General features: G+C 54.1%; 11 protein-coding genes across 11 annotated transcripts; 8 read left to right on the top strand and 3 right to left on the bottom strand.

Annotated features, from left to right (window-relative positions):
• On the top strand, positions 1-1,689 carry BO86DRAFT_459358 (BUD22 family protein). Its single transcript, XM_025677353.1, has 2 exons — positions 1-331; positions 477-1,689. The coding sequence occupies exons 1-2, from the start codon at positions 71-73 to the stop codon at positions 1,644-1,646; spliced, it is 1,431 nt and encodes a 476-aa protein (XP_025523190.1). The 5' UTR covers positions 1-70; the 3' UTR covers positions 1,647-1,689.
• On the bottom strand, positions 1,689-4,866 carry BO86DRAFT_392847 (Zn(II)2Cys6 transcription factor). The gene is made up of 7 exons (XM_025672897.1): positions 4,546-4,866; positions 4,347-4,481; positions 3,989-4,254; positions 3,846-3,931; positions 3,161-3,795; positions 2,937-3,107; positions 1,689-2,886 (listed from the first exon to the last, which is right to left on the bottom strand). The coding sequence occupies exons 1-7, from the start codon at positions 4,632-4,634 to the stop codon at positions 1,881-1,883; spliced, it is 2,388 nt and encodes a 795-aa protein (XP_025523189.1). The 5' UTR covers positions 4,635-4,866; the 3' UTR covers positions 1,689-1,880.
• A 271-nt stretch (positions 4,867-5,137) lies between these two features.
• BO86DRAFT_392846 (putative proline utilization protein PrnX) lies at positions 5,138-6,477 on the bottom strand. Its single transcript, XM_025672896.1, has one exon. It carries the CDS (start codon positions 6,208-6,210, stop codon positions 5,158-5,160), a length of 1,053 nt encoding a protein of 350 aa, XP_025523188.1. The 5' UTR covers positions 6,211-6,477; the 3' UTR covers positions 5,138-5,157.
• Positions 6,478-8,108: 1,631 nt separating this feature from the next.
• BO86DRAFT_371206 (proline-specific permease) lies at positions 8,109-10,105 on the top strand. Its single transcript, XM_025670311.1, has 5 exons — positions 8,109-8,514; positions 8,573-8,585; positions 8,642-8,751; positions 8,813-9,609; positions 9,668-10,105. Exons 1-5 carry the CDS (start codon positions 8,127-8,129, stop codon positions 10,028-10,030), a joined length of 1,671 nt encoding a protein of 556 aa, XP_025523187.1. The 5' UTR covers positions 8,109-8,126; the 3' UTR covers positions 10,031-10,105.
• Positions 10,106-10,222: 117 nt separating this feature from the next.
• On the top strand, positions 10,223-11,576 carry BO86DRAFT_347802 (putative ribonuclease H1). Its single transcript, XM_025669288.1, has one exon. It carries the CDS (start codon positions 10,605-10,607, stop codon positions 11,232-11,234), a length of 630 nt encoding a protein of 209 aa, XP_025523186.1. The 5' UTR covers positions 10,223-10,604; the 3' UTR covers positions 11,235-11,576.
• Positions 11,577-11,771: 195 nt separating this feature from the next.
• prnC (delta-1-pyrroline-5-carboxylate dehydrogenase prnC) lies at positions 11,772-13,985 on the top strand. Its single transcript, XM_025672895.1, has 3 exons — positions 11,772-12,193; positions 12,251-12,720; positions 12,774-13,985. The coding sequence occupies exons 1-3, from the start codon at positions 12,056-12,058 to the stop codon at positions 13,897-13,899; spliced, it is 1,734 nt and encodes a 577-aa protein (XP_025523185.1). The 5' UTR covers positions 11,772-12,055; the 3' UTR covers positions 13,900-13,985.
• A 124-nt stretch (positions 13,986-14,109) lies between these two features.
• Positions 14,110-15,397, bottom strand: BO86DRAFT_459353 (sugar phosphate isomerase/epimerase family protein; the record flags this gene model as incomplete). Its single annotated transcript, XM_025677352.1, has 2 exons — positions 14,973-15,397; positions 14,110-14,775 (listed from the first exon to the last, which is right to left on the bottom strand). The coding sequence occupies exons 1-2, from the start codon at positions 15,339-15,341 to the stop codon at positions 14,110-14,112; spliced, it is 1,035 nt and encodes a 344-aa protein (XP_025523184.1). The 5' UTR covers positions 15,342-15,397.
• Positions 15,398-15,600: 203 nt separating this feature from the next.
• On the top strand, positions 15,601-18,616 carry BO86DRAFT_422531 (6-phosphogluconate dehydrogenase, decarboxylating; the record flags this gene model as incomplete). Its single annotated transcript, XM_025675346.1, has 4 exons — positions 15,601-17,105; position 17,159; positions 17,658-18,165; positions 18,219-18,616. The coding sequence occupies 4 exons, from the start codon at positions 15,601-15,603 to the stop codon at positions 18,614-18,616; spliced, it is 2,412 nt and encodes an 803-aa protein (XP_025523183.1).
• Positions 18,617-20,633: 2,017 nt separating this feature from the next.
• On the top strand, positions 20,634-23,833 carry BO86DRAFT_225668 (beta-glucosidase). Its single transcript, XM_025666958.1, has 4 exons — positions 20,634-20,785; positions 20,886-21,592; positions 21,643-21,894; positions 21,944-23,833. Exons 2-4 carry the CDS (start codon positions 21,023-21,025, stop codon positions 23,552-23,554), a joined length of 2,433 nt encoding a protein of 810 aa, XP_025523182.1. The 5' UTR covers positions 20,634-20,785; positions 20,886-21,022; the 3' UTR covers positions 23,555-23,833.
• A 40-nt stretch (positions 23,834-23,873) lies between these two features.
• BO86DRAFT_371190 (class I SAM-dependent methyltransferase) lies at positions 23,874-25,035 on the top strand. Its single transcript, XM_025670310.1, has 2 exons — positions 23,874-24,114; positions 24,177-25,035. The coding sequence occupies exons 1-2, from the start codon at positions 23,922-23,924 to the stop codon at positions 24,929-24,931; spliced, it is 948 nt and encodes a 315-aa protein (XP_025523181.1). The 5' UTR covers positions 23,874-23,921; the 3' UTR covers positions 24,932-25,035.
• Positions 25,036-25,804: 769 nt separating this feature from the next.
• Positions 25,805-27,147, top strand: BO86DRAFT_323633 (sugar isomerase; the record flags this gene model as incomplete). Its single annotated transcript, XM_025668431.1, has 2 exons — positions 25,805-26,194; positions 26,257-27,147. 2 exons carry the CDS (start codon positions 25,805-25,807, stop codon positions 27,145-27,147), a joined length of 1,281 nt encoding a protein of 426 aa, XP_025523180.1.
• Between the last annotated feature and the right edge of the window lie 785 nt (positions 27,148-27,932).

The following is a 27,932-nucleotide window of genomic DNA, read 5'->3' as shown; positions in this document are numbered from 1 at the left end:
CCCCCCCCCAAAAAAGACTTCCCTAATCTTGAACCAAACAACCAAATCTATACCAACACCCACAAAGAAAATGCCGAAACGCAAACTCTCCGATTTGACGGACAATGTGCCCCAAAAAGCCATCACCGATAAATCCGACCCCCGCTCCCTGCACATCCAGACCGTCCGGCTCAAGCAGAAATTCTCCCAGGGGGTCGAGTCGCTGGCCAAAGCGCTGAAGCTGGCGCGCGGGTTCGAGCGCCAGAAGTGGAAGCGCCGGGAGAAGAAGGTCAAGGATGAGGGGAAGGAGGGGGCGGTGGAGAGGATGGCTGAGGAGGCGGGGATCTTGAGGGTATGTACTTTCCTGTATTGTCTTTTCCATTTCTCCATGCTGGGGAGGGGGATCCTGGTTTCTGTTGTGGACTCATTCGTTTGTTCCGGATGAACTTTTTTTCTCTGTATGCGATGTTATGCTAATGTTGGACTTTTACGCATAGGACTTGGACCCGATCAAAACCGCGCAGAAATACCTCTACAAACAACTCCTCAAAACGAAACGGATCGCCGAGTCGCCGACTTTCAAGGAGTTCCAGGAACACATGGGCAGCAAGTTGTCGGCGGAGGGACCGAAAAGTAATTTCGAGGCGAATGTCACGGCCCGCCTGTACAAGTCGACGCCGGTCAAGAATGTGTTCCCGGGCATTATGGACGGGATCCGGTCGTTGTTGAAGATCGATGACACGAAGCCTGCGCCGTCGAAGGCGGCGGCTGAGAAGAAGACCAAGAAGGATGAGAAGCCGAAGAAAAAGATTGCGGCGGAGGAGGTGTCGGATAGCGGGACGGAGGAGGACCGGCCACGAGCGGGGCGCGCGAGTGGGGAGGGCGACGGAGATGTCAGTATGGACGATTCGGAGAGCGTTGACTACGCCATGTACGATGGGTTACTCGCGTCGGGCTCTGAAGATGAAGACGAGGACGATGCGGACAATACCCGGCGGCAGATGCTTGGCGACGGCGATGTCGGCGATGACGATGACGAGGACGAGGACGAGGATGAGGACGACATTGATACTCGCATGTTACAGCGACGAGCCCCCTCTGATATGTCAATCTCGCGCTCTCCCTCCCCGGAGGTAGACGAGGAAGAAGAATCCGATTCGCCCCCCTCGAAGAAGGCCAAGCCAGCCCAGAAAGGCAGCGCAAAGCCCGCAACCAGCACTACCTTCTTGCCCTCGCTCATGATGGGCGGATACTGGTCAGGGTCGGAGTCTGAAGCCGAGGATGTCGACAAAGAAGCCGCTGAACCACCGCGACGCAAGAATCGGATGGGTCAACAGGCGCGTCGGGCGCTGTGGGAGAAGAAGTACGGTGCGGGAGCAAACCATGTCAAACAACAACAACAGAAAGGCAGGAAAGGGAGGGATGGTGGCTGGGATCCGCGAAAGGGAGCGACAGACGGCAATTCTATTCCCATGGGCAGAGGGAGGTTTGGTCATGGCGCAGGTTCCGCATCAGGCCGGCCGCAGCACGATGGTGGTCGACCTCAACGAGGACCCCCGAAGCCACAGGATGATAAGCCCTTGCATCCATCCTGGGAGGCAGCAAAGAAGGCCAAGGAACAGAAGGCTACGGCTTCATTTGCGGGTAAGAAGGTCGTGTTCGATTAGATCTCCCAGTCTTAGCATGTATATATTTCAGCATGAATTGTAGCCATTTACAACCATCTAGGATGGACGTTCTTATATATGTTATGTAGACGACGAAGTGTCTAGAGGAACCAATGAATATACACGATCTAGGTATCTTAAAACAGATCCATGGCAGTGCAACCGCCAAGCAAGGACCCCAAATAATGCAGCGCTGTCAAAATCACAAAAAAGACCGGCCAGTTGTCGGTACCACTATTCATTCATAAAATTCATCCACCGCGTGTCGGTAGACCCGGATTTCAACTCCCCGGTCAAACTGGACTGGTTGTCGGTATCAAAGCACGGGATCGCGGTGAATTCGCCCAACTCCTGCGGCAGGTTTGCAACAAAATGATCCAGCCCGAAATGCGGCATCTCCGACAGCGGATGAGACACAGAGAACTCGGTCGAGTCAGGGATACTCGCGTTGGCAAGCTCCCCTTCTGCCGGTTCGTTCGTTGTTGGTGGACCCGTCAAAGGCGTCATAACAGGCGGCAATCCACCGCCACCAGACGGGTACTGCTCAGGGAACGATATTGGGTCAGGAGAGATTGGTCCCGTCTTCCAAAGCATTTCCCAGTTCTTGAAGCGGTCATAGGCCGACTCCATCATGTCAGCAGTGCCTGGGGGTTGCGTCTGACTGTACTCTTCAAAGCGGCGAATTGCCCGCTCAAGTGTTTCAATGACACTCACAGCGGATCGGGCAGATCCGACACCCATCGACATAATCTTGATGAGGGCCATGCCTTTATCGAGGGCCTCGCGCAATCGCTCTGTGCGTTTGGTCAAGCTCTGAGCGAGAATGACAAGAAGAGCCGCACGGCAGGAACTGAACTCGGTGAAGGAAGCGCGGGCGAGACCAGGCTCATCCCGCAGCAAACGGCATAGGTCAATAATCTCAAGAGCTGCCTCCACGCAGTCAGTGACTAGGGTGGAGCGATTCTTCGATAAACCCGAAGGGGTCTTGACCGGGGCGCCCGCGACAGTGATGGCTTTCATGCTGCTAAACAGGAAGGGCCGTCCAAGGAAGATCCGAGTCAGACAATAATCCAGCTTGAGATGCACATTGGAGCGAAAGAGAGGACCAGACGGGTTGAGATCCCGGCAATTGGTTTCCTCCGGCAACGTTGACCACCAATCAACCAAGCATTTCCGAAGGTTCAGTAACCGTTCCAGACAATCCGATTGTTGGTTCTTTCGCGATTTGCGCAGAATAGATCTGGCTCTGTGTTAGCTATATGTAAGCTGCTCGGTGACCGCGTAACGTACATTTCGTTGGCAACTTGGCCAAGTTTCAAGGTCAACTTGATGAGCGTCACCATGTTTGTGTCATTTGCTACATGTCCAGAAGGAGTCAATCCTGGAAAGTCAGTAGGAAAGGGAGCGTCTACATCCGCGTCAGATAGCGATACCGGTCGCCCATGAAGAATGCTGACGCGCCTAGAGAGTGTCAGTACTTATCACGAAGCTGAAACGTTGGGATGACCACCTACTTCTCTATCGTGTATGCCGTCCAGAAGACACGATTGCGGATCTCCACCATACGAGGTGACATTCCCTCACCCGAGTACTTCCGGTGCATGCCATTTTGAATGGCCATTTTCAGAGCTAGACCAAAGTACGTATAGCATAGACCCGACGTATCTAGTGGCAGAAGATAGGTACCGATCAGAAGACAAGCCTGGACGCTTCGAACGGACGCTGTGGCAATGATGTCGGGAAGCAGTTTCGATGCAAATTGATAAAAGGTAAGACCAACATCATCTTCGGAGAAGTGGTGATCGTCGGCGAAGGCGGAATTCGAGGACAGGCGGTTGACAGGTGTGGCTGATTCCATGTGCGCGAACTGAGTGCCCACCGCCAGTACCATCAGGATAGCACATACCGTGCCCGCGTCCTTAGAAGAGAGGCTCGAAGGGTCCGTGTAGCATATATTTAGCTTATCCTTCAACCAGTCTTCTTCGACGTAGAAATTGTTCGTCTGCGCATACTTGAAGAAGATCTGCACCAGGAAGTCTGCCACAAACCGAGGTGGAAGGCAGGTCACTGATGTTGATACTAGGGTCGATCCGGACTGTAGTTGGGTTGCCCGCCAGCGCTCTTCAAATGGCTCTGTCTCCGTTGATGCCTGAAAGAAGTAAGCGGGTAGTTCACAGTGAGCGATCACTAGCTGCAAACCTCTGTCCCAGCATGTTTCATCCATTCGTCGATCTTCTGTCGAATCTTCATAGAGAAGTTGAGGTACGAGAATTCTCCAGAGTATTCTAGAGAAAGAGTCAGACCACCGAAGTACAGTCCGAAAAGAAGCCCAGAGCACCCACGTGTAGTATTATCCGGCAGAGCCTTGATGGTGAAGTCCTCGTCGTCAATTGCCAAGTCTTCCAGGTCCTCGCCGTCAAGCTGCGTTGAAGATGCCTCTGTGCCAGAGCCTCGATGTTTGTGTTTCAACTCTTCAGCCATCTTTCGCAAGGTATGAACATCGAAGGAGATGTTGGGGACATAATGCTGGAGGATGCGCTCCATACATCGGACACGCTCCGACTCGGCGATGTCATGTCCTCTGAGAGCTGTGCTTCGTTCGAGTAGTCTAGATAGGTAGCTGTATTAGTCACTGCCATTAATGAATCTAGAGTTTCGAAGATCTGAGACACCCAAGATGAGAGGAGTTGGTGGCCTTACGAGATGGAGGAGGACCGGGCGATCTTCTCCGCATGGTCGGGATGAGTAAAGACGCATTGTCGCTGATAGCGGAGACATCGGCGACACGGAACGCCTCCTTCGCATTTTTCCTTCACTCGGCGACAACCATCACAGCTGGAAATTGGGTACAGTGAGTAAGGAGACAAAAGACCCTGACAGAAGAATATAATCATCTTACGCTCGCACGGCTCGTTTGCGATTCTCCTCGGAAACGCGGGGTCGTTTCTGCGGGCCCATACCAGCAGGGGTGGCTGAGCCCTCATCCATGGCGGTTCGAAATCAAGGAGGGCGATGCAGCGACAGGCGCATGGTAGGGATTAGAGCATGGACATGTGGGGGTGCGTAACAGCGACAGCCCAGAGGAATGGCGGGTAAGAAGAAGTAAGTGAGTGTGTAGGAAGAGTAGGAAAGTAAGAGGTGATTCCGAAGAAAGAGAAGGCGGTGTTGACGGGAAGATAGGGAAAAAATGGCCCGGAGTTTAATCCATCCTCTCTTCAAGGGGAAGAAGGGGAGAGGGAACTTGGAAAGGAACCAGAGGGCGAACTGATAAGCAGTGAGTGCGGGTTTGGCTCCGCCCCAGCGGCAGTCAGTCAGTCAGCCGGCCAGCCAGCAGCCACCACCAGCCATGATCATCACAACCATCTGGTCCTGACATAACTATGAGTACAAATCAACACCACGCAGTGCTTTTGTCCAGGCAGGATCCTGCATTTGTATTTAACTAACCGATTGACCACCAAGTCACTAAATAGATCACAATATCTGGTGTCACCGTCAACTAGCCATCACTTCAAAAGCCATCTACTTCCATGCCAATTCCTCTCTCCCGTCCAACATCCAACAGCTTGTTGCCAATGGCCAGATCCATTATTCCCATACCCACACACTTGAAAACCACATTGGAACCCTGAGGTACCTCCAGTGGCGCTTCTCTACCTAATTTCCCATACAACTCACCAATTTCAATCAACTGTTCTTCCTTCATCTCTGCTAGAATCAACTCGCCCGACTCCTCCAAACACGCCTCCTTCAAGTCCACGTAGACTTTTCCTCCGCCAGAGAGCAATGTCTCCGTATCAATCTCTCGCATATGCAGCTTATACGATCCGATCAGCGAGATGAACCGTTGCCGGAACGGTTGTAAATATGAAGCCGGGAAATTCGGCTCTGTGGCAGGCGTACAACTGAACAAGACATCGCACGTCCGCAGTGCCGCCCGCAGCTTCTCATCCCAGACATCGTCGCCTACATAATCTTTTGCGACCGTCGAGATTGCAACGTCTGGGTACGTAGCCCGCAACTCCCCCAAGGCCTCTGTCTCCAACTCTTCCAGTCGTTTGCGACCACGGTTGAGGATGGTGATCGAACGCACTTGTCCTGGAAACAAGAGGAGAACTAAGCGAGCATGCCATTCCGCCTGGCGACCAGAGCCGAGAATGACTACGTTCTCCTTCCTCATGGCCTGGCAGCGAACGAGGAGGGACATGATGGTGAGGGCTGTGCGGAAAGCGGTGATTTTGGCGGCGCTCAAGAGACCCTGTAGACTACCTTCCGGCGAGAAAATGTTGATGACTCCGATGAGGCCATGAGACTGAGAGGCAGTGACGATCTTGATACCCGTGCTGGCGGTGTTGGAGACGGGCATGAAGAGAGAGAGGTTTTGTTTCTTCGTGAGAATGGTGCTACGGAGGGGCTGGTGGATGAGGCGTTCCGTTTCTGGGGCGGTCGATTCATTGGAGACTGCTGTGAGAGAGTCACAAAGAGTGTTGAGAAAGTCGTGGCATTGCGACTGAGTTAATTCGCGCAGGATCTGAGAGACATTGGGCTCGGCAAGGATACGCATTGTGAAATGGAATGATGACTGATAATCGATTGATGTCGGGAGGAGATTTTAAGAAGTATGGATGCAAGTATGTTGTCGAGTAACCAGACTCAGACTGAATTGAAAAAAATGTATCGATTTAGCGGCAGGCCAAAAGAGTTGGACTTTCTCTGGCTATTCATCTGTCTAAAGAACTAGAGATTCAGCGAGCATAGATGAGCGATGTCGGAGTTGTTGTTCGATTGAGGAGGGGTGGTTGGGCGTTGATGCATCGGAGGTGCCTTCCGGTCTTGGTGATATCTCAGATAACGCGGGGTAAGTTAACGCCGATACTAACTACTTGGTAGTTGGTAGTTTACTCTCAATCCGCTAGATAGTTTAACCTCAAGGCTCGTTTTCAGTCTTTCCCCCATGTATATTCTAGCAGAGAGCTATCTTTAGGTTCCACTCCCTGGCAATATGCCTCGCATTAGCGACTTTCTAGTTTCTCAATCATGTATACGCCGTGTCGTGATTCTCCGCGACGCCCCCAGATTTTGGTCGTATGAATCTCTCAATCAGGTCGATATCAACAGCTTATGCTTTCTGGGGTAAACCGACTACACCAATTGCCACCGGGAAACACCCTTGAAAAAGTCAATTGTGGCAGAAAGCGAAGGAGGCGAATCTTCCAGAGATTCGAGATATCTACTGTACCAGGCTTTCCCTGTTCTCAAACTCAAAATGGCCAGTGGCCTAGGATTGTCAGTCTTATCTTGGACTACAACAGATACACCAATAACTTACCCCCTGTGTGAGGCTCTATAGTTTATACAAGCACCATCCAGGACACTCCAGTACAGTTCTAGGTATCCTCTATCAGTATCCAGGTCACTGCCCGGTAGACGGGCCGGTGGTCGGAAGCCCCACCGGCGCAACAGCTGCAGGTTGACCGGCCCGGTCAAGCGAGGGAATGACACTCGTAAATATGCCAGCATCCATCTCTCTAAAGAGGGAGATCAGATAGCATGTTGTATAAGCCAAGAAATCAATGTCCACCGTGTCTTACTTCCCATGAGAAGATATACACTGGTCTTGGAGAGAGAAGGGGTAGTGCTGTAGTTGTAAACCTCATCTGTAAGAGCCGGCTTGTCATCGCCGGCTGCCCTGAAATCTCAGGCAACGAGATGAGAAAGTTCGACCATCGGCCCGGATGGCTCTAAGCTAAGCCTGGTCTAGTCTAGCGGGATATGAACAATGGGTCAAGCTTTGGCAGGCCAGGGACTGTTTCTCCAAACCATTAGGTAACATAAATTCCTCGTTGACAATAAACTACTTCACTAGAATCACTACCGTACCATGAGGTGGATTCATCAATGCGGAGTTTTGACCCCGGATTTCCACAGTGGAATGCCACGAGGTTGATCTGACATCAATTGATCGCTATCGCGAAAATGCAGCCTTTGTAGAAAATGTTTATACGTGCATAATATCTCCTGCCTCGTTATAGACTTCACAACGGAGTATAGATCAGATAGATCAGCCTGAGCATAGTGGCTGACTATCGCGCGCCATGATTGCATCAACCCGTCTCCGCCCCGAGAGAGATAAGCAGGAACTGGGTTTGATCACTCCCCCCCTCCCAAACTCTTTTGCCTTTTCATTCGTATAGCAAAAGAGCAAACCAGGAAGATAAGGTGCCCATCCCCACAAAACGCTCACCCCGGCCACATCTAGGCCAATCGCCACTTGCCTAGGGGCGTCATGCAGGCGATTTCTGGCTTAAACTTTGAGGTAAAATTATATTAGATGATAATTGATACTGATAAGCGCGGTCAAAATTGCCCTCTGGACATGTCGTGCTTCCCCCCGCTTCAGTAGCCATCTTATAAAATGGCCCTAGTCACCAGGCATTTGGTCTTCCAGGCATTCAAGTCGATCTTCCTGGCTAGCACATCATGGCCTCCGCTCCTACCTCCAAGTTTTCTGAGGAGGTCAAATATGAAGACAAATCTCCCAACGTCGACAACTATGAAGATCCAGAGGCGCTCAAGGGAGAGGTCCACCTGGGTCCCAACACGGAGACCCATCGTGGACTTTCCTCCCGTCAGCTTCAACTGATCGCCATCGGTGGATGTATTGGAACTGGTCTCTTCGTCGGGTCAGGCTCGACTCTTTCGACGGTCGGTCCAGCACCGCTTTTTATGGGATACTTGGCCATGTCGTCGGTTGTTTGGTTCGTGATGAATATGCTGGGTGAAATGACCACCTATCTTCCCATCAAAGGGGTCTCCGTGCCGTACATCATTGGCCGCTATACTGAGCCCAGTCTCGGTTTTGCTGCTGGTATGTTCTACATCCCCCAAGCTGTCTGGCTGATTGAGTGAGTGCTAATTGATCTCAGGCTATAATTACTGGTAAGTTTGTTACTTATCTTTGTCTCTTCGTACATGAAACTCATGATCGATTGCAGGTATTCATTTGCTATGTTACTGGCAAGTGAGGTAACGGCGGCGGGAATCATCATCGAATACTGGACCACTGCCGTCAACGTGGGCGTTTGGATTGCAATCGTTCTCATTGGTATAGTCTTGCCCTTACTATTAGACTTCCAAGTTAGTTTCCTCGTCTAACACTTGCTCAGTCATTTTGGTCCTCAATATTGTTGCTGTCTCTTGGTATGGAGAAGCTGAGTTCTGGTTTGCTGCTCTCAAGATCATCGCCATCATCGGTCTCATTATCCTGGGAATTGTCCTTTTCTTTGGAGGGGGTCCCAACCATGATCGGTTGGGCTTCCGCTACTGGCAGCACCCAGGCGCTTTCAAGCCGTACCTAGCCAGCGGAAACACCGGCCGCTTTTTGGCTTTCTGGACTGCGTTCATCAAGTCTGGTTTCTCCTTTATCTTCTCTCCCGAGTTGATTACCACGGCCGCTGGCGAGGTTGAAGCCCCCCGTCGCAACATTCCCAAGGCCACCAATCGTTTCATCTACCGGATCTTCACCTTTTATGTCCTGGGCTCCTTGGTCATCGGTGTTACTGTGGCCTACAATGATCCAGATCTCCTGTCTGCCGTGGCCAGCGGCAGCTCTACTGCTAGTGCCAGTCCATTTGTGATTGCCATTCAGAATGCAGGAATCTCAGGCCTGAACCATGTCATCAACGCAGCCATCCTGACTTCTGCCTGGTCGTCGGGCAACGCCTGGGTCTTCGCTGGGTCCAGAACGCTGTACTCGCTCGCTTGCGGTGGCCAGGCACCTCGAGTTTTTACCCGCTGCAATAAAAACGGTGTACCATGGGTGGCTGTCCTAGCTACTTGGGCCGTGGGGCTGTTGTCGTTCCTCAATCTGTCCAACTCAGGTGCAAATGTCTTCTACTGGTTCACCAACCTCACCACTGTCGGTGGGTTCATCAGCTGGATCTTGGTTGGCATTGCGTACTTGGTAAGTTCTTCGCAAACGCGACGAACATTCGATCAGATCTGTGCTAACGTGGACGCAGCGGTTTCGCAAGGCAATGGACTTCCATGGCATGCTCGACTCACTACCATTCAAAACTACCCTTCAGCCTTATGGTACATACTATGTGATTTTCATTGTGACCCTGCTGACCATCACCAATGGCTATGCTGTCTTCTTCCCTGGTAATTTCACGGCAGCGGATTTCTTAGTCTCTTACATCGGCATTGTCTTCTTCTTGGTCCTCTACGTTGGTCACAAGCTGTGGTATCGGACTCCGTGGATGACAAAGGTGTCAGAAGTCGATGTGTTCACTGGCAAGGACGAAATTGATCAACTCTGTGAAAACGACTTCGAGCGCAAGCCGCGCAACTGGCTGGAGCGGGTCTGGTGGTGGATTGCCTGAGGAGCATATCGGACTGTAGTAGTGAAAATATGAAGTGATTCTTCTGCGGGCAGAACGAGTTACTGTGAATTCAAGCTTGTGTATAATGTTGAGAAATAGAAATATCTGTTCATTGACATGTCAAAGCAGAGGACGAGGTAATGGCTATTCTAGTTGGAGCCAACCGGCATAAATTCACCAAACGCAGTGTCTGCCGCCTCTTTCCTGTTTTGTTTAAGCCAACGCTTCCTGTCTCGCGTTTCCCTACCACGCACCTTTACACTTTTCCTCCTCTCATCCACAATCTTGTGCTTTTGATACTCCATCAACTGAGGCACTTCTGCTTGTTGTATTTTTCGCGGCTGAAGCTCTGTCTCGACGCAGGTCACATCTCATCAGCCACCACGCCTCTCTTCGCGGTCTGACTCCAAGCCCATCAGCCAAGGTATCTCAATTAACAAGTTGATTATATCTCTAGGGTCTCGACCGTGGCTCTAGCACTACACCAATCTTCGTCACAGGTTTTTCAGAAACCGAATCTGTCAGACCTGGCTGTACAGCACTTGAACCTCGAACGAAAGGAGACTTCAACGCCATGGTCGAAATCGACGAGCCTGTTCTCCCCCGACGCCTTGACCATCAAGCCTTGTACAACAATGGCGTGAGTCGCATCGAATACAAGTCCGGACGCTGGGTGCATATCGCTAGCCCGGGGGGTCCACGCACTGGCCGCGCGCCGGACCGCACCGCCCTGGTGGTCGCAATCAGCGGCGACTGTCTGAGAAACCATGGGACCGGACGCGCATCGGTGGGTGTGTTCTGGGGATACGGCAATCAAAACAACGTCTCGACTGCCTTAGACGCGTACCCGGGCCCACGCACCAGGATTATGTCCGAGCTCAGCGCCTGTTGTCGGGCTTTGCGGGATGGTCTACGCATCTGCCAGGAACGTCCCAGCTGCACGCCGGTACAACGCCTGGTGGTAAAATCGGACTCGGAGCGTGTGGTGAGTGGGATTACGGAGTATATGCCGCACTGGATCACAAATGGGTGGCGGACCAACAATGGAGGAGAGGTGCCTTATGCCCGGTTCTACCTTGAGATCGGAGAGTTGATCGCGCAGCTTGAAAACGAGGGGACGGCGGTGGATTTCTGGTTTGTGTCACGGCGTCTGAATCCTGATGCTCGACGGATGGCGAGGAATGGCCTTCGTCGCGATCCTTGACCGGAATTGAGTTTCGTGCTGTCCGGGTGTATGGTCTGGGATGGTTGCTGTTTAAAGGAGGGACTTGAAGTCATGATAGGTGACACTATGGAAATCTGAGATGACTGGGTTATGCTTTCGCTGATCTGCTACTGAGAGACAGACCTGAGGTGTTGATTGATGGCGTGAGTGCAGGGTTCTGACGCTGTGGTCTTATCGAGCTTCAAGGTTTGTCTTATCGCTTTATGCGGGGGAAGACCCACTGGCGATCTGGGGAAATGAGCTTAAGCAATTCAAAGACGTTCAAGACTCTGAGATTCAAACTAGTCTACGTATCGATGTCATGGACTAAAGCAGTTTTTTTTAGTCAAGTAACCTTTCATCTAAATCGCTTTCATTCCTATGCGAAACTGCACGTTGGAAAGGATATCTGGGGCGGTTCTGGAAGGCGAGTGACCGGGCCGGTGACTTTGACCCACCCGGCATGTGCCGGTGTTCCTGATAGCTTGCGATGGCACTTGGTCTGATAACGTATCAATCTCTTACGCACACAGACAATCTGAACCCAATTTACCACGCACGCATTTCCGACTATTGTATTGATACTGGCTCCCCGGGCAGGAATCAGTCTCGTTCCGGTCGAAAGCCCCCTTGCATCGGCTGGATTTCCCATTGGCTGGTGCTGAGTCAGCCCACCGGCAGTAACCGCTTGTCCTCGCCTGCTCGCTTTCAATTAAAGCTTCGTGTTTCCCCGCGTCACCCCTGCTGTTGCTCTCCTTTTCTCCTCTCTCTTTTGTTGTGCTGTGTCGTCTTGCTTCAATCGCGAAAGAGAGCTTGTCATCATGCAGTCTTCCTTGCTCCTTCGCGCCCGGGGTCTCCCCAAATGCGCTTCCCTCTCCGCCAGCTTGGCTCGCCCGAGCTCTCGCGCCATGGGCTCCTACGCCACCTTCAAGGTTCCTCGCATTGACAACGAGCCTAACGTGAGTATTGGCGACAATTTGGTCGGTGTCGCTTTCGCTGATTTTACTGTCAAATAGAAACACTATGCCCCTGGATCCCCCGATCGTAAGGCTCTCGAGGAAGCTCTCGCCCGCACCAAGCAGAGCGGCCCTCTCAACGTGCCCTTGGTCATTGCCGGCAAAGAGATCCAGAGCTCCGAGACTTTGACCCAGAGCAACCCTGCCTCTCACTCCCCCGTGGCCACCTACGCCAATGCCTCCGTGGCTGATGTCCAGGCCGCCATTGACGCCGCCCTTGAAGCCCGCAAGACCTGGTCCACCACTTCCTTCGCCGACCGTGCCAGCATCTTCCTCAAGGCTGCTGACCTGATCTCCACCAAATACCGCTACGACATCATGGCCCTGACTATGCACGGTCAGGGCAAGAATGCTTGGCAGGCCGAGATTGACGCCGCTGCCGAGCTGTGCGATTTCTTCCGCTTCGGTGTCAAGTACGCCGAGGAGCTCTACGCCACCCAGCCCGTCCATCACTCCCCTGGTGTCTGGAAGTGAGTGAATCATGCCCGGGTCCGTAAAGGGTCAAGCTAATCAATTGTTGCAGCCGTGTTGAGTACCGCCCTCTGGAGGGTTTCGTCTATGCTATCAGCCCCTTCAACTTCACTGCCATTGGCGGTAACCTTGCTGGTGCCCCGGCCCTGATGGGTAATGTCGTTGTCTGGAAGCCGTCTCCATCGGCCATCGCCTCCAACTGGCTCGTCCACCAGATCCTCCTTGAGGCTGGTCTGCCCAAGAACGTCATCCAGTTCGTTCCGGGAGACGCCGCCGAGGTGACCAACACTGTCCTCAACCACCGCGAGTTCTCTGCTCTTCACTTCACCGGTAGCACCTCGGTCTTCCGCAGCCTGTACGGCCAGATCGCCAACGGTGTCGCCGAGGGCAAGTACCGCAGCTACCCCCGCATTGTTGGTGAGACCGGTGGTAAGAACTTCCACCTGGTCCACAAGTCGGCCGACGTGCGCAACGCCGCTGTGCAGACCGTCCGTGGTGCTTTCGAGTTCCAGGGCCAGAAGTGCAGTGCCACTTCCCGTGCCTACGTCGCCGAGTCCGTCGCCGACGAGTTCCTCTCGGTCGTGGCTGCCGAGACCAAGGCCTTGACCATGGGCGAGCCCACCACTTTCACCAACTTCTGCGGCCCTGTTATCCACGAGGCGTCGTTCAATAAGCTGGCGCAGGTGATCGACGAGGCTAAGAACGATCCCGAGCTGGAGCTGTTGGCCGGTGGCACCTACGACTCGTCCAAGGGCTGGTACATCCAACCCACCGTCTACCGCACCTCCAACCCCGACCACCCTCTGCTGTCTCGCGAGCTGTTCGGACCCGTGCTCGTGATCCACACCTACGCCGACCAAACCGAGGCCGACTTCACCCGCATGTGCGAGAAGATCGACCAGACCGGCGAGTACGCGCTGACCGGATCCATTTTCGCCCAGGACCGCGAGGTCCTGCGTGCGGCGGACGATGCTCTGCGCAACACCGCTGGTAACTTCTACATCAACTGCAAGAGCACCGGTGCTGTTGTGGGCCAGCAGCCCTTCGGCGGTGCGCGTGCCAGTGGTACCAACGACAAGGCGGGCAGCGGCAACCTGTTGTCTCGGTTCGTGAGTCTGCGGTCGATCAAGGAGGAGTTCGTTCCCACCTACAAGGTTGCTTACCCCAGCAACGCTTAATGACGCTACGATGATTGTTGTATATGTTCCATGTTCGGTATAGGTTGCATAGTTCAGGCGTTCGGTAAAATATATCCATGTTCCACCTTATTCCATGTGCAAGTAAACCTCGCGTAGTATCTTCTCTTCATAATCCCTTCCCTCTACTATACATACAGATTATTCCCGCAAACCCTCCCCCAACCCTCCAGCTTGATACTCAAAAAGACCTCAAGAAGAAGAAGAACACCTCTCCACAAACCGGCGCATACTCTCCCACCCCTCCCGCGCATACCCCTTCAACTCCACCTCCCTCCTCTTCCCATCGAAGACCTCCATCGAGAACCACCCCCTAAACCCAGTCCCCAACACCGCCCTCCCCACCTCCTCGATCGGCAAATACCCGCCCGCCGTATACGGCAACGGCCGGTAATCATGGCTCCAGCGCGCGCGGGGCCGCATGCCCTCCACCACAGCGTCCTCGAGGGGCGGCTCCGCCCGGTACGCGTCCGACACCTGCAGCAGGTAGATCTTGTCGGCGGGGATGGTCCGGGCGAGGCGCGCCAGACTCGCCGAGAACTTCTCGGCTGTGGAGAGGTTGGCCTTGCCGTGGGTGGTGGGGACCAGGCCGTCGGCCGCGGTGGGGTCGGCGTACTCGGCCCCCGCGGTCTGGAAGGTGTCGAGGCACAGGCCGATGTTGGGCCGGTTTACTGTCTTGATGAGGTCGTAGACCGAGGCCCAGTCCGGGCTGTGGCTGGACCAGCACCAGTTCTCGTAGGCCAGGCGCATGCTGTGCGTGGCGAGGAGGTCGCTGAGTTCGCGCAGGTCGTGCACGATGCGCTCGTGCAGGCTGGGGTGCGTGGCGAGGGAGGCGAGGGGCGTGTCTGTTGATCCGACCTTTGGTGGTGTTTGTTAGTGGTGTTGTGTGGTGGTGGGTCTTCTTCCATCCATGATGTGTGCAGATATTGGGGGAGGGGAGTGGGTGTGTTTGTTGGTTGGTTGGTTGGTGTAGGAGTTGTGTACTGTATGTGTCGATATAAGGGCAGGGGGGAGGAGCTCTATGCATGGTTTAGTGCAGTGCAATCGCAGCATACCTGTAGCATATCACACTCCAGCACCTTCATCAAACTGATCCATCCCCTCGCCCGCTTGAATGCGTCTTCTCGTTCCTTTGATCCCTCCGGCCATCCTTCGAAATTGGCGAAGGGCTGCAGCATCATCACCTTCACGTTCAACCGATCACAGACCCCCCGGATCTCCTTGGCCACCTCCCGCAGCGCCTCGTAGTCGTCCTCAGCAACCTCCTTCCCTCGAATCTCCTTCGCATAAGACAGAATATCCGGAAAGGCGAGCTCCACCGCATGGAATCCCGCTTCAGACAGTGCCTCCAGCTTAACGGGGAGGCTGTCAGTCGGCTTCCCGATCGAACACGTCGCAAAAGAGAAAGGGATATCGTGTGCCATAATTTTTATCCTAAATTCGGTCAAACTCAATTTCGGGATGGATACCAAAATCAAATGATGGTGGGTGGTCAGATATATCTACATGCTAACAGAATCAGGATGATGTCAATTAGAGTAATTTAGGGCTGATAAGATCCGGATGGCGGAATGATGTAACCGCTGCGTCGACCCCATCGTCTCACCACCTTTAAAAAACACCAGCATCGCAGCCCATGTAAAGTCCAACAGAAACCACAATTGATCCTTGACTATCGGCATCATGTTCTCCAAAATCGGCATCGTCGGGGCCGGCAACATGGGTTCCATGATGGCTTTCGCCTTCAACGAGCTCGGTCTGGACGTCTCCATCTGGGACGTCAGCCGTGACAACGTCGACGGCATCCGTCAATGGATCGACCAAGGAAAATTCACCGGGAAGGGCAAGATCCAAGCTTTTGACGAGGTCGATCAATTCACCAAAAGTCTTGGCCAAGACCAGAAGCTTTTCATCTTTTCCATCACCCACGGCGACCCCGCCGACTCTGTCCTCGACAAGATCCAGGACAGCCTGCAGAAAGGCGACATCATCCTCGACGGCGGCAACGAGCACTATCGTCGCACCGAGCAGCGTCAGAAGCGCTGCGCTGAGCGCGGAATCCACTGGATCGGAATGGGCGTCTCTGGGGGATACCAATCTGCCCGCCATGGCCCGAGTTTATCCCCCGGCGGCGACCCAGACGCCATCAACCTCGTTCTCCCGCTCCTTGAGAAATACGCCGCCAAAGACCCAAAGACCAAGAAGCCCTGTGTCACCAACGTGGGACCAGCGGGGTCGGGCCATTTCGTCAAGATGGTCCACAACGGGATCGAAGGCGGTATGCTGTCCACGGTTGCCGAGGCCTGGTCGCTGCTGCACCATGGACTCGGCCTCCAGTATGAGGAGATTGCGGACATCTTCGAGCAGTGGAATTCCGAAGGGGAACTGCGTAACAACTTCCTCCTGGACATCGGCGTCCAGATTCTCCGTACGAAGAAGACTCCGAAAGGGGATAAGCAAGGTGAAGGCGCCAGCAAAGATGGTGGATTCGTCCTCGACGATGTCCTCGACAAGGTGGTGCAGGATGACGATGACACCGAGGGCACCCCCTACTGGTCCGTCATGGAGTCGGCCGCCCGCCACGTTTCAGCCCCAACGCTGGCCACCGCGCATTTCCTACGGATTGCCAGTGGAAACCGCGCAGAGCGCTTGGAGGTCGCCGAGAAGCTGGACCTTCCCAAGCCCAAACCCCTCGAGGGCATCAAAGACAAGAAGGCGTGCATTGAGAAGATTCGCAGAGCGGTATACAGCGCCTTCCTGGCCTCGTTCTGTCAGGGTCTCGAGCTGATCGCTCGTGCCTCCAAGGACGAGGGCTGGAACGTGGATCTGAGCAAGTGTCTCCAGATCTGGCGCAACGGCTGTATCATCCAGTCTGAGGCAATCGCCGACTTGTTGCAGCCAGCCATGACCGAGTCCCTCACCAACGTTAAGTGCGTGGACGCAGTGGCGCGAGAGTTACACAAGCATTTCGACGCCTTGAAAGACACGGTGCTCGCGTCAACAGTAGCCGATCACTATACGCCGGCTCTCTCGGCGACGTTGGAGTACCTCAAGTACGAGGCTGGAACCATGCTTCCGACGAAGTTCATGGAGGCCCAGATGGACCTTTTCGGTGCGCATGGATACAACAAGCCTGGAGTGAAGGGCGAGGACCCAGGACCGGTTTCCAAGGGAGCTCACCACTATGAGTGGCGCCCTGCTTGAGTGATGAGCATTTAAATGATCTAGATGATAATGATAGCGTGATGCACATATGTATTGAGCACAGTCAATTATGAATCATACCACCATCGAGTTTCTTTTCAGTAGACTATGTAAAGTCCTTCTTGATTATCTACCCTACAATGACGTGGTAGCCCATCTAGTCCTGCCTCAGGCACCACAAAGGTACTCCCAGACCTCGGGACAGGTTCAGGCACTCAGGCACCGACCGATAAGATCGCGGTTTCCCGATTGGGAGTAATACCCCGCCGAGAATTTTAGGCGTCTCCGAGTCCCTCTGCCCTCTTCCTCTTCTTCTTCTCCTCCTCCTTCTGTACAACCACTCATTCCGACCTTGTATGCTGTCTACTTTCTGGCGCCATTTCTCTTCTATCTCCAAACCTCGCATTCGCATCGAATCCCCCAGACAACTAGCCCGCAGAATGGCCGCCCTTCCCACCACCTACGACGGTAAGCAGTAATTCCCCTCCCCTCCTCTGACCATCTCACCTGCAAGCAATCACTGACAACCTCTAGAGCCCGTCCGCATTGCCGTCATCGGCGGTACCGGCTTGCGCGAACTTCCTGGCTTCACCCAGGTCGCCTCCCTCAACGTCAGCACTCCCTGGGGCAATCCCTCCTCCCCCATCACCATCCTACACCACCAGTGCTCCCACAACAACAAGACCGTTGCCATTGCCTTCCTCAGCCGCCACGGCGCCCACCACCAGATCGCTCCCCATGAAGTGCCCGCTCGCGCCAACATCGCTGCCCTGCGCTCCATCGGTGTCCGCACCATCATCGCCTTCTCCGCCGTCGGTAGCTTGCAAGAGGCCATCAAGCCCCGCGATTTCGTCATCCCCGACCAGGTCATTGACCGTACCAAGGGCATCCGTCCCTTTACTTTCTTCGAGGGTGGCGTCGTCGCCCACGTGCCTTTCGGCGACCCCTTCGACGAGGGTGTCGCCAAGGTCGTGAGAGCCTGCGGACACAGCTTGGAGGGTGAGGGAGTCGTTCTGCACGACCGGGGTACCCTGATCTGCATGGGTATGTATGCATCTTCCAAAGTTTAACCGCAGAAGCTAATCAATCATCTGCAGAGGGTCCTCAATTCTCGACCCGCGCCGAGAGCAACATGTACCGCTCCTTTGGTGGCAGCGTCATCAACATGTCCGCCCTGCCTGAGGCCAAGCTGGCCCGTGAGGCCGAGATCGCCTACCAGATGATCTGCATGTCCACCGACTATGACTGCTGGCATGAGTCGACTGCGGACGTGACCGTGGAGATGGTGATGGGCCACATGAAGGCCAACGCTGAGAACGCTAAGCGCTTTGTCACAGCTGTGCTGGACGCCTTGGCTTCCGACGAGCACGCCGAGCTGGTGCAGGCCAAGCACGTTGAGGGCTCCATCAAGTTCGGGCTCAGCACTGCTCAGCCCAACTGGAGCCCCGAGGCTCGTGAGCGCATGAACTGGCTCTTCCCCGGTTACTTCAACTAGATTTTGATGAGTGATAGATAGATATCTATAGGAATGAATTTATGATGATAGACCTCAAGATGCTTTTAGAATCAGATGTCTCTCGGTCACTGACAAAGATGACTTACTGACAGCTTAGATGTGGGCTCGTGGGGAGGGGCTCATTCACTGTGAGCAGTGAAGGGGGTAAGGTTGCTAGGGAATCACTCGCTATAAACAGCAGTTTGTTTACCATAAATTTAGATTATCAACTATCTACCTTTCGTGCCTGGCTGTCAATCATATCTAACTTACCTTGCCACTATGAGCAGCACAATGGAGTCCTCTTATAAGGTGATCGATCCCAATGGGGATGTGCTGCTTGTACTGCAGGAACAGGCAGGTCGGATCTATGCAAACCTGGTCAAAACTGGTGGGACCTTTTCTCCCCCTGCTGCTTCTCACCCCTAACGTATCTTTCGTTCTAGACGGGCTGCCTCTAGATCAGTCGGATACAACATCTGACCTTACCCAGAAGCCTCAGCAATTCGTTGCTTCTCAATGCAGCTCCTCAGAACGCCAAAGCAGAACCGTTCAACATCCTACCCTGCAATCTTACCGACCTCAACGCCGTCTACATCCTCCTCAACATCCTGCATTGCCGCACTCGTCAAGTGCCCCGTGATTTGGACCTGAACCTCCTTTGCATGGTAGCAGGGTTGACCCAGCACTACGATTGCCTCGAAGCTTGGCTCGAGAATATCCAGGACTGCTTTCCAACAGCTTGCTCGCATGATCGACCCCAGTGGATGTTCATTGCATGGGCGTTTCGCCATCATGGCTTGTTTCGCCTGGTTACTTAAATTGCACCGAGGGACTCTACGGAGCCAATAAGGACAAAAGGTCTGGCAATTCCTGCAGGCCTGATAAGTGAGTTCGCCATGATTTATAATAACCCTTCATGCAGGGAAGGACAGGCAGACTAACCTATGCAATTCGTCAGACCTCATCAACAAACCCCGTCAGTATCGCATCGAAGAGATTCTCATATCTCTGTATGAGCGTATGGAATACCTTCTCGATCATGAGTCGTGCTGTTCCGACTGCGATCAGCTGATGGTCGGGACACTCATCTATCAGTGGAAGCCGCGCAAGCTATTTCCTCCACCACAGGCTTCATACAAAGGACTTAGTCTGAATGCGGTGCTCAAGACAGTCAATGAGTTGAAAGAGTCCCGGTGCAAGGAATTGGTTCACGGCAGGGTCGGATGCTCAGGGGCAAAGTGTTGGCTGATTCCGGAGACGCGGACCCTACTAAAAAGGATTGATGCAGAGATCGTGGGCTTGCGATTGGGAGATTACTTGGTTGACTGACTGGCAGCTACTGGCTTAGTGGTGGTGAAGGTCACTGCCACTGATTAGCGTTGGATGGAGTAAAAATAGCCGGCCAGGCTCGCTGATTGATCCAGGCACGCTGCCTGCTGTTCGTTCCCCTGTCGATCCTCCGCTTTCCCACCCATCGCCTGCCTTCCTCTGTCGGCTATCCGAGATAAGGATCATCGTCAAGCGTTGGACTAACTTGGTCACTCTGCAGGTTCGTTGGATCATAATTCGCTTGTGCCCTTCAAAAAGGTTGCATTGTCTCTACACTTCCTGCACACGTTGTTGACAATACATTCTTCAACAGTGATCCAATGTATCTCTAGATCACAAGCAGTGCAACCTCATATATTTCCGGGCTGTCATGCATGCGCAGGTTTTATCAGTCTAATTGTCAATTCATCTATTTGTCTCTTGATAAAGGTACATCAGCTGAACGCCCCCGCATTCTGGCCACCACCCAAATAGCCCGTTGGTTAGCCACCGGACCTCATCCCTTGTCTGGCGCGGACTGGCGCTATTTTCAGCAACGAACCCTCATTACCTCGGCCGACTCACGCCGTTCACCAGTGATATGCGTGCAGGTTCCTGCTCGGTCGCCTCGAATCATTTATTTATCCAGCAATGATCGGCTGAATTGCGAGACAACGACACTGATGCTCTACACCTGATTGGTGTGGGCTGTTGTCTGTCATATGTCATAATGTGTAGAGGCTGCATATGTCCTTCATGGCCCTGTCCTTGTGATCGAGGGCCCCCTGACTAGACTTGGGTCTAGAAAGGACCGATAGCTATATCTTCAGCAGGCTGCATAGCTCGTCAACGGGTGTAGTAAGGTTCTCCTCTGTCTGTCCCTGGGTCTCTCGTTCGAAGGCATCGACAATGACCCCCTTCTGGCATTACCTCTCCGTCCTGACCCTTCTCCTTCCAGGATACTTTGCGGCCGAGCATCGCCGCCGCGACGATGACGCCGATGCCTACTCGCCTCCCTACTACCCAGCCCCTCCTGGAGGCTGGATCTCCGACTGGAGCGCGGCATACGCCAAGGCTCAAGCCGTGGTGAGCAACATGACTCTTGCTGAGAAAGTCAACCTCACTACCGGCACAGGGATGTACATGGGCCCTTGTGTCGGTCAAACAGGAAGCGCACTGCGCTTTGGCATTCCGAATCTCTGTCTTCAGGACTCGCCTCTTGGCATTCGAAACTCGGATCACAATACCGCGTTCCCTCCTGGGGTGACTGTCGGAGCCACCTGGGATAAGGACCTGATGTATCAGCGTGGTGTGGAGCTGGGGCAGGAAGCTCGCGGGAAGGGTGTGAATGTCCTCCTAGGTCCGGTGGTTGGGCCCATGTTCAGGAAGCCGCTTGGTGGGCGTGGGTGGGAGGGCTTCGGAGCTGACCCCACGTTGCAGGCAGTTGGCGGCGCGTTGACAATCCGGGGCATGCAAAGCACTGGTGCCATCGCTTGCTTGAAGCATTACATCGGTAATGAGCAGGAGATGTATCGTGAGACCTCGGTGCTGACCACGGGTTATTCGTCGAATATTGACGATCGTACTTTGCATGAGCTGTATCTGTGGCCGTTCGCTGAGGGAGTCAGAGCTGGCGTTGGGTCGGTTATGACTGCATACAATAATGTGAGTTTCGGGATGAGGGTGATACGGGCCTTCTGGGCTGACGAGAGCAGGTGAATCGTTCGGCCTGCAGCCAGAACAGCATGCTCATCAACGGCATCCTCAAGGACGAGCTGGGCTTTCAGGGATTTGTCATGACCGACTGGCTGGCTCAGCAGGGAGGCATTTCGTCTGCCCTAGCCGGGCTTGACATGGCTATGCCCGGCGACGGCGCGATTCCTTTGCTAGGAACTGCCTTCTGGGGATCAGAGCTATCAACCGCAATTCTCAACGGAACTGTGCCGCTGGACCGACTAAATGATATGGTATGGTATCTTAACTTCTGCTGCTGGTTTCATGCTAAGCCCTCTCAAGGTCACTCGGATCGTAGCAACTTGGTATCAAATGGGCCAGGATCAGGATTACCCTCTGCCCAACTTCTCGAGCAACACCCTCGACAAAACGGGTCCTCTCTACCCCGGCGCCTTATTCTCCCCAACAGGAGTTGTCAATCAATTTGTCGACGTGCAAGGCAACCATAATGTCACGGCCCACGAGATTGCTCGGGATGCTATCACTCTCCTCAAAAATGACGACGACACCTTGCCCCTCAAGCGCAATGCTTCTCTCAAAGTCTTTGGGACCGATGCTGGGCCTAACAATTCAGGACTTAACTCCTGCAGTGACATGGGTTGCGACCAAGGCGTTCTGACCATGGGCTGGGGAAGTGGCACCTCACGCCTGCCCTCTCTTGTGACGCCGCAAGAAGCAATTGCCAACGTTTCCACATCGAACACAACCACCTTCTACATTACAGACACCTTTCCTTCCAACCTCCCCACGCCATTGTCATCCGACATTGCTGTTGTCTTCATCAACGCCGACTCCGGAGAGAACTATATCACTGTAGAGTCCAACCCGGGAGACCGCACCAACGCCGGCCTCTACGCATGGCACAACGGCGACGCGCTCGTCCAAGCCGCAGCAGCTAAGTTCTCCACCGTGGTTGTGGTCATCCATACTGTCGGTCCAATTCTCCTTGAGTCGTTCATAGACCTTCCCAGCGTGAAAGCCGTACTCATCGCGCATCTCCCCGGCCAAGCCGCCGGCTACTCGCTCACCGACGTCCTCTACGGAGATACCAGCCCCAGCGGCCACTTGCCCTACACCATCCCCGCCTCTGCGTCCGACTATCCATCCTCTACAGACATCATCACCTCGCAACCACTCTTCTCCCAGATCCAGGACTGGTTCGACGAGGGGCTCTACATCGACTACCGGTACTTCCTGAAAGCGAACATCACCCCCCGCTATCCCTTCGGCCACGGCCTGTCGTACACCACCTTCCAATACTCCGCTCCCACACTATCGAGCGTGACCGACCTGAGCACCGCCTATCCCGCCGCACGCGCCAGCAAGGCCTCCGTCCCAACGTACCCGACGAACATCCCCGATCCCTCCGAGGTCGCATGGCCGAGCACGCTTGACCGGATCTGGCGGTACCTGTACCCGTACCTCGACGACCCGGAGAGCGTCACGGCGAACTCCACGAGCACCTACGCGTACCCGGCGGGCTACTCCACGACGGCGCACCCGGCCCCGCGCGCCGGGGGCGGACAGGGCGGCAACCCGGCGCTGTTCGAGACGGCCTTTGAGGTTGACGTGACGGTCACGAACACCGGCAAGCGAAATGGAAGGGCGGTGGCGCAGCTGTATGTACAGTTACCCGGGCAGGCGGTCTTGGGCGTGGATACGCCGCAGAGACAGCTCCGGGCGTTCGCGAAGACCGGGACCCTCGCCCCCGGGGCGAGTGAGGTGGTTAAGTTGAGCGTGACGCGGAAGGATCTGAGTGTCTGGGATGTTACGGTGCAGGATTGGAGGGCGCCGGTTGCTGGGGAGGGGGTGGCTTTTTGGGTAGGGGAGAGTGTTGCGGAGGAGGATTTGAGGGTTCGGTGTGCGGTTGGGGGCGCTTGTGAGGTTCTTTAGGGGGTATGAGTGTTGTTGATTTTATGGAAACTGGGCCCATTGTTTTTGGGCTGGGAGATGATACGTCTGTGTAGTGAAAGTAATGGCCTGGGAAATTTGCGGTGAAACGAGCTGTCTCAGGGAGTTGAAGAAATGAGATGCAACGCCTATGAGGATATTTGTAGATAAATGCTCAGCTTCAGCAACATTGCTATCATTTGGGCGTTGATCTAGAAGTTGTGGTGATTGCCGATAAGAAACGGAAGGCAGCATGATATCGGATGCCTGAGGCACCACGTTATCGTAGAATTCCGCCCCGGGGGCGGATCTCTCGATCTTCTTCCCTTTCTCCAGCCCGGCTCATAATTACACCACTTTCATCACCATCATGTCGTCCCGATCTCTTTGGCGGAGCTTACAGACTCAGACACGACGGCGATTGGCCGTGCCCGAGACTCCCTACCGGTGTTTCTCCTGCACACGACAAGCCCAGGCCCAACCGCCCAAGCCGACCGTCGACGAGGAGCGATTCACGCATTTTGGATTCCAAAATGTGCCCGAATCGCAGAAGGAATCTATGGGTAAGACCTTTTCTCTCAGCTACATAACGGCCTCGCGTACTAATGATCCCCGTGCTCGCTAGTGAAAACCGTGTTCAGCTCGGTGGCCTCGTCCTACGATGTGATGAACGACATGATGTCGCTGGGCATCCACCGGCTGTGGAAGGACCACTTCGTGCGGTCGCTGAACCCGGGGTCGGCGCTGCCCTCGCGCGAGCACGACCCGAGCGGGCGCGGCTGGAACATCCTGGACATCGCGGGCGGCACGGGCGACATCGCGTTCCGGATGCTGGACCACGCGACCAACATCAACCACGACGCGGCGACGCGGGTGACGATCGCGGACATCAACGCGGACATGCTGGCGGAGGGCCAGAAGCGCAGCATCCAGACCCCCTACTACAACACGAACCGCCTGTCCTTCCTGGAGGGCAACGCGCAGAGCCTGCCCTCGATCCCCAGCAACTCGGTCGACCTGTACACGGTGGTGTTCGGCATCCGCAACTTCACGGATAAGCAGGCGGCGCTCCACGAGGCCTTCCGCGTGCTCAAGCCCGGTGGCGTCTTCGCCTGCATGGAGTTCAGCAAGGTCGACAACGCGCTCTTCAACGCCGTCTACAAGCAGTGGAGCTTCAGCGCCATCCCCCTCATCGGCCAGCTGGTCGCCGGCGACCGCGAGAGCTACCAGTACCTCGTCGAGAGCATTGAGCAGTTCCCCAGCCAGGAGGAGTTCCGGGGCATGATCCAGAAGGCTGGGTTCTTGATCCCGGGTCGCGGGTTCGAGAATCTTACGGGGGGCATTGCGGCGATTCACAAGGGGGTTAAGCCTTTGAATTAGGGGTGAGAAATTGTGGTGGTGGTGGTGGTAGGGGAAGGGGGTGTGGTGGAGATGGGGAAAAATGTAACTGTAACTGTAACTAAACCAAGTAGGACTAACTGACTACTCCCCGAAACCGAGTATCGCCAATGTATCATTATTGACATTATTAATAATGTTGAGGGAGGGTGGGCAGTGACTTAGAAATTAGAGGATGGGATCCGTGCACTACCAGAAGAAGAAGAAGACATCAGCTTCCGCGGTAATGGTGTGATAGCGGGTGAATCGGGGCGCCAGCCGATGGAGGAAATGCCCTCATCGGAGCCATTGACTGGTTGATCGAGGCGGGGGGTGAGAAAAAGATGATCGTTTGTCAAGAAAAGCCCAAGGTAGTTAGTTAGCAGGCAGTTAGCAGGCAGTAATCTCCGACTCTCCGATAGATCCTAGCCGGGTTGTTATCTACGCATACAAATGTACGAGTACTGTATTTCCTTAATAGATCCAACATCCAGAATCCATAAAGGTAGATTATTCCAGACTGTAGGCTTCGTCCTTCCCGTTCCGTTCCTCTTTCGTCCCTCCGCATTTTTCTCTCCCTCCCCCTTCTTCCTCCCCTCCTCCCCTCCCTTCGCGTCTCTTTCTCTTCCTTCCCCCCCCCCCACCTTCGATTCCGAATTCCCCTCTTTTCTTCTTTCCTGGTTTCTGTCCGGGTTCTCTTTTCCCAGGCTTCTTCCTGGGAGAGGACGCGGTCTTCCCTCACTCCTGAACCTAAACTTATTTACTTAGTATCTTCGATTCAAGAGAAATGGTACGGCAATGATGGGGCATCTCATCAAGCAGCAGTTCCCCCCCATCCCGCTCTCTCCCGCCGCCGCCGCCGCCGCCGCCGCCGCCATGCCCCTCTCCCACTCAATGCCTTCCGCCACCAACGATGACTTCCTGTCTATGACTCCTCCGGACACCTCGGATATTGCTCTTGCTGCCTCTAAGGTGACCTCCAGTGCTGTATCTGATGCCATTCAGGTGATCTCCACCGAGCGGGCAGCCTTGGCGCACTTGGAGCACATTTATCAAACCGATGCTCTCGCCCAGGAACACCTTGCGCGCGCAGTCACTCGCATCGCGCGCACCATCAAACATGGTGGGAAGCTGGTCTGCTGCGGCGTGGGCAAGAGTGGTAAAATCGCCCAGAAGCTGGAGGCCACGATGAACAGTCTCGGAATTTACAGTGCTTTTTTGCATCCGACGGAAGCCCTACACGGCGACCTTGGCATGATTCGACCGGTAAGACATGGTGAATACCTCCCACATGATACCTCGATTGCTAACTTTGGGTCGTGTCTCAGCATGATACCCTTTTGTTGATTTCCTTTTCCGGGCGTACACCCGAACTTTTACTTCTGCTCCCTCATATTCCGTCCACGGTGCCAGTGATTGCCATCACCTCGCACATGCACCCTTCGACCTGCCCTCTTTTGTCCTTCCAACCTTCGGACATGGGGATACTCCTACCCGCCCCAATTCACGAGGATGAGGAGTCTTCCATTGGGGTGAGTGCCCCCACATCGTCCACCACGGTGGCCTTGTCGCTGGGAGATGCTCTGGCTATCGCCACGGCTCGACGACTGCATACCGCTCCGGGGCGGGGTCCGGCCGAGGTCTTCAAGGGTTACCACCCGGGCGGTGCAATTGGCGCTGCCTCGATGGTTCTGACCCCGATGAGCATGTCCTCCGCCTCAAGCACATCTACTCCGTCCGATTATATCCCAACGCAGGACTCCATCGTCTCGTTCCCCAAGGTGGACCGCAAAGGAAGCCAACAACCACGCGTTGCGGATGTGTCGACTGCCCTCGACCAGATCCCGAAGGTCTCTGCATCGGGCAAGATCCGTCTCTTGGATATCCTGCTTACCGCGATCCAACATCCTCATGCGAAGTCATGGGTCTTCTTGTCCCCGTCAGAGATCATTCCTCCGCGACACCTTCGTTTCCTTTCCCAAAGCAACTATGTGGATATGCATGTGTCCTCGTTCGTCGACCTGGGCCTTCCCTTTAGCGTGTCCCGCAAAGACTGGCTTCGGATTCCCAGCTCTAGCACCATAGACGACGCCCGCCGGCTGGTGTCTGAGGCCAATGCCGCCACCTCTACGACTGTGGTTGTGCTTGCAGTCATGCACGATAACGAGTGCTTGGGCGTGATCGAGGCCGAGGATCTGTGGAATGATTGTGATGACTAGCTCTTCTTCCCCTTGCCTTTGGGCCCGCAAGGTCCTCATGCCAGGGCCAAAATATGGCGACGATGTATACGACTGATGTTTTTTGAGCATTCATGGATTTGGTATATTCTTGGATCTCGCTTCTTTTCCCCATTGGCTTATCTTCTTCAACCTCGATTCTCTTCACTTCTCGCAAGTTGTTTTCTTTCCCCGTGGCTTTCCCATTTCCCGACCTCTATCCACGATTGTTGGTCTTTCTTGGATTCAGCTTTTTGTCAATATGTTCCTCATATGCATACAAGACGTCTACAGGCACCTCAAAACAGGCGGGATAATTCCTGCATCTTTCGCATAAAGGAAGCCTGGTTCGGTTCAGTTGGGACCTGTTTTGGTGATATACATACTAGACCCCGTCTTTAGCGTGGCTTCTTCGCTTGCTTATTCTCATCTCACATCATCATTATTATACCCAAGGGGGGGGGGGGGGGGTTTGGATATTCTAAATCTCCCACACCGATACTTTTCTCATTCGAAAATCTCCTTCTTGCATATACTTCATATAACATCTATTAAATATAATGTATGACCACTTCGATGCTCGCCAAGAAATCGATAGTGTTGATACCTTCTTTCTTGTTCAGCATCCCAACACAGGAAGAGGTGAGGAATACAGCATCGGAATTTTTTGAATGAAGAATACCAAGAAAAGAGGAGGGAGGGGGGAAGATTGAAGGTATTAAGTGGAAATCTATGATATGTATGGTATCTTTGAGAACAAAAAAGGAGGCGGGACAAGAAACACAACG

This window comes from Aspergillus japonicus (genome assembly GCF_003184785.1).
Source record: "Aspergillus japonicus CBS 114.51 unplaced genomic scaffold BO86scaffold_77, whole genome shotgun sequence".
Taxonomy (NCBI): domain Eukaryota; kingdom Fungi; phylum Ascomycota; class Eurotiomycetes; order Eurotiales; family Aspergillaceae; genus Aspergillus; species Aspergillus japonicus.
The sequence above is the reverse complement of the archived record's forward strand: the minus strand, read 5'-3'. Positions and strand labels throughout refer to the sequence as shown.

Excerpts from the sequence above, each read along its gene's own strand:
- BO86DRAFT_392846 (XM_025672896.1), bottom strand. The coding sequence starts at position 6,210 with ATGCGTATCCTTGCCGAGCCCAATGTCTCTCAGATCCTGCGCGAATTA.
- BO86DRAFT_347802 (XM_025669288.1), top strand. The coding sequence starts at position 10,605 with ATGGTCGAAATCGACGAGCCTGTTCTCCCCCGACGCCTTGACCATCAA.
- BO86DRAFT_371206 (XM_025670311.1), top strand. The coding sequence starts at position 8,127 with ATGGCCTCCGCTCCTACCTCCAAGTTTTCTGAGGAGGTCAAATATGAA. Across the intron at positions 8,752-8,812 it reads GATTGCAATCGTTCTCATTG|TCATTTTGGTCCTCAATATT; the intron begins GTATAGTCTTGC and ends ACACTTGCTCAG. Across the intron at positions 9,610-9,667 it reads TGGTTGGCATTGCGTACTTG|CGGTTTCGCAAGGCAATGGA; the intron begins GTAAGTTCTTCG and ends ACGTGGACGCAG.
- prnC (XM_025672895.1), top strand. The coding sequence starts at position 12,056 with ATGCAGTCTTCCTTGCTCCTTCGCGCCCGGGGTCTCCCCAAATGCGCT. Across the intron at positions 12,194-12,250 it reads GCATTGACAACGAGCCTAAC|AAACACTATGCCCCTGGATC; the intron begins GTGAGTATTGGC and ends ACTGTCAAATAG. Across the intron at positions 12,721-12,773 it reads CACTCCCCTGGTGTCTGGAA|CCGTGTTGAGTACCGCCCTC; the intron begins GTGAGTGAATCA and ends CAATTGTTGCAG.
- BO86DRAFT_371190 (XM_025670310.1), top strand. The coding sequence starts at position 23,922 with ATGTCGTCCCGATCTCTTTGGCGGAGCTTACAGACTCAGACACGACGG. Across the intron at positions 24,115-24,176 it reads ATCGCAGAAGGAATCTATGG|TGAAAACCGTGTTCAGCTCG; the intron begins GTAAGACCTTTT and ends CGTGCTCGCTAG.
- BO86DRAFT_459358 (XM_025677353.1), top strand. The coding sequence starts at position 71 with ATGCCGAAACGCAAACTCTCCGATTTGACGGACAATGTGCCCCAAAAA. Across the intron at positions 332-476 it reads AGGAGGCGGGGATCTTGAGG|GACTTGGACCCGATCAAAAC; the intron begins GTATGTACTTTC and ends TTTTACGCATAG.
- BO86DRAFT_392847 (XM_025672897.1), bottom strand. The coding sequence starts at position 4,634 with ATGGATGAGGGCTCAGCCACCCCTGCTGGTATGGGCCCGCAGAAACGA. Across the intron at positions 3,796-3,845 it reads TGAAACATGCTGGGACAGAG|GCATCAACGGAGACAGAGCC; the intron begins GTTTGCAGCTAG and ends TACTTCTTTCAG. Across the intron at positions 2,887-2,936 it reads GGCCAAGTTGCCAACGAAAT|ATCTATTCTGCGCAAATCGC; the intron begins GTACGTTACGCG and ends ACACAGAGCCAG.
- BO86DRAFT_225668 (XM_025666958.1), top strand. The coding sequence starts at position 21,023 with ATGACTCTTGCTGAGAAAGTCAACCTCACTACCGGCACAGGGATGTAC. Across the intron at positions 21,593-21,642 it reads TTATGACTGCATACAATAAT|GTGAATCGTTCGGCCTGCAG; the intron begins GTGAGTTTCGGG and ends TGACGAGAGCAG. Across the intron at positions 21,895-21,943 it reads TGGACCGACTAAATGATATG|GTCACTCGGATCGTAGCAAC; the intron begins GTATGGTATCTT and ends AGCCCTCTCAAG.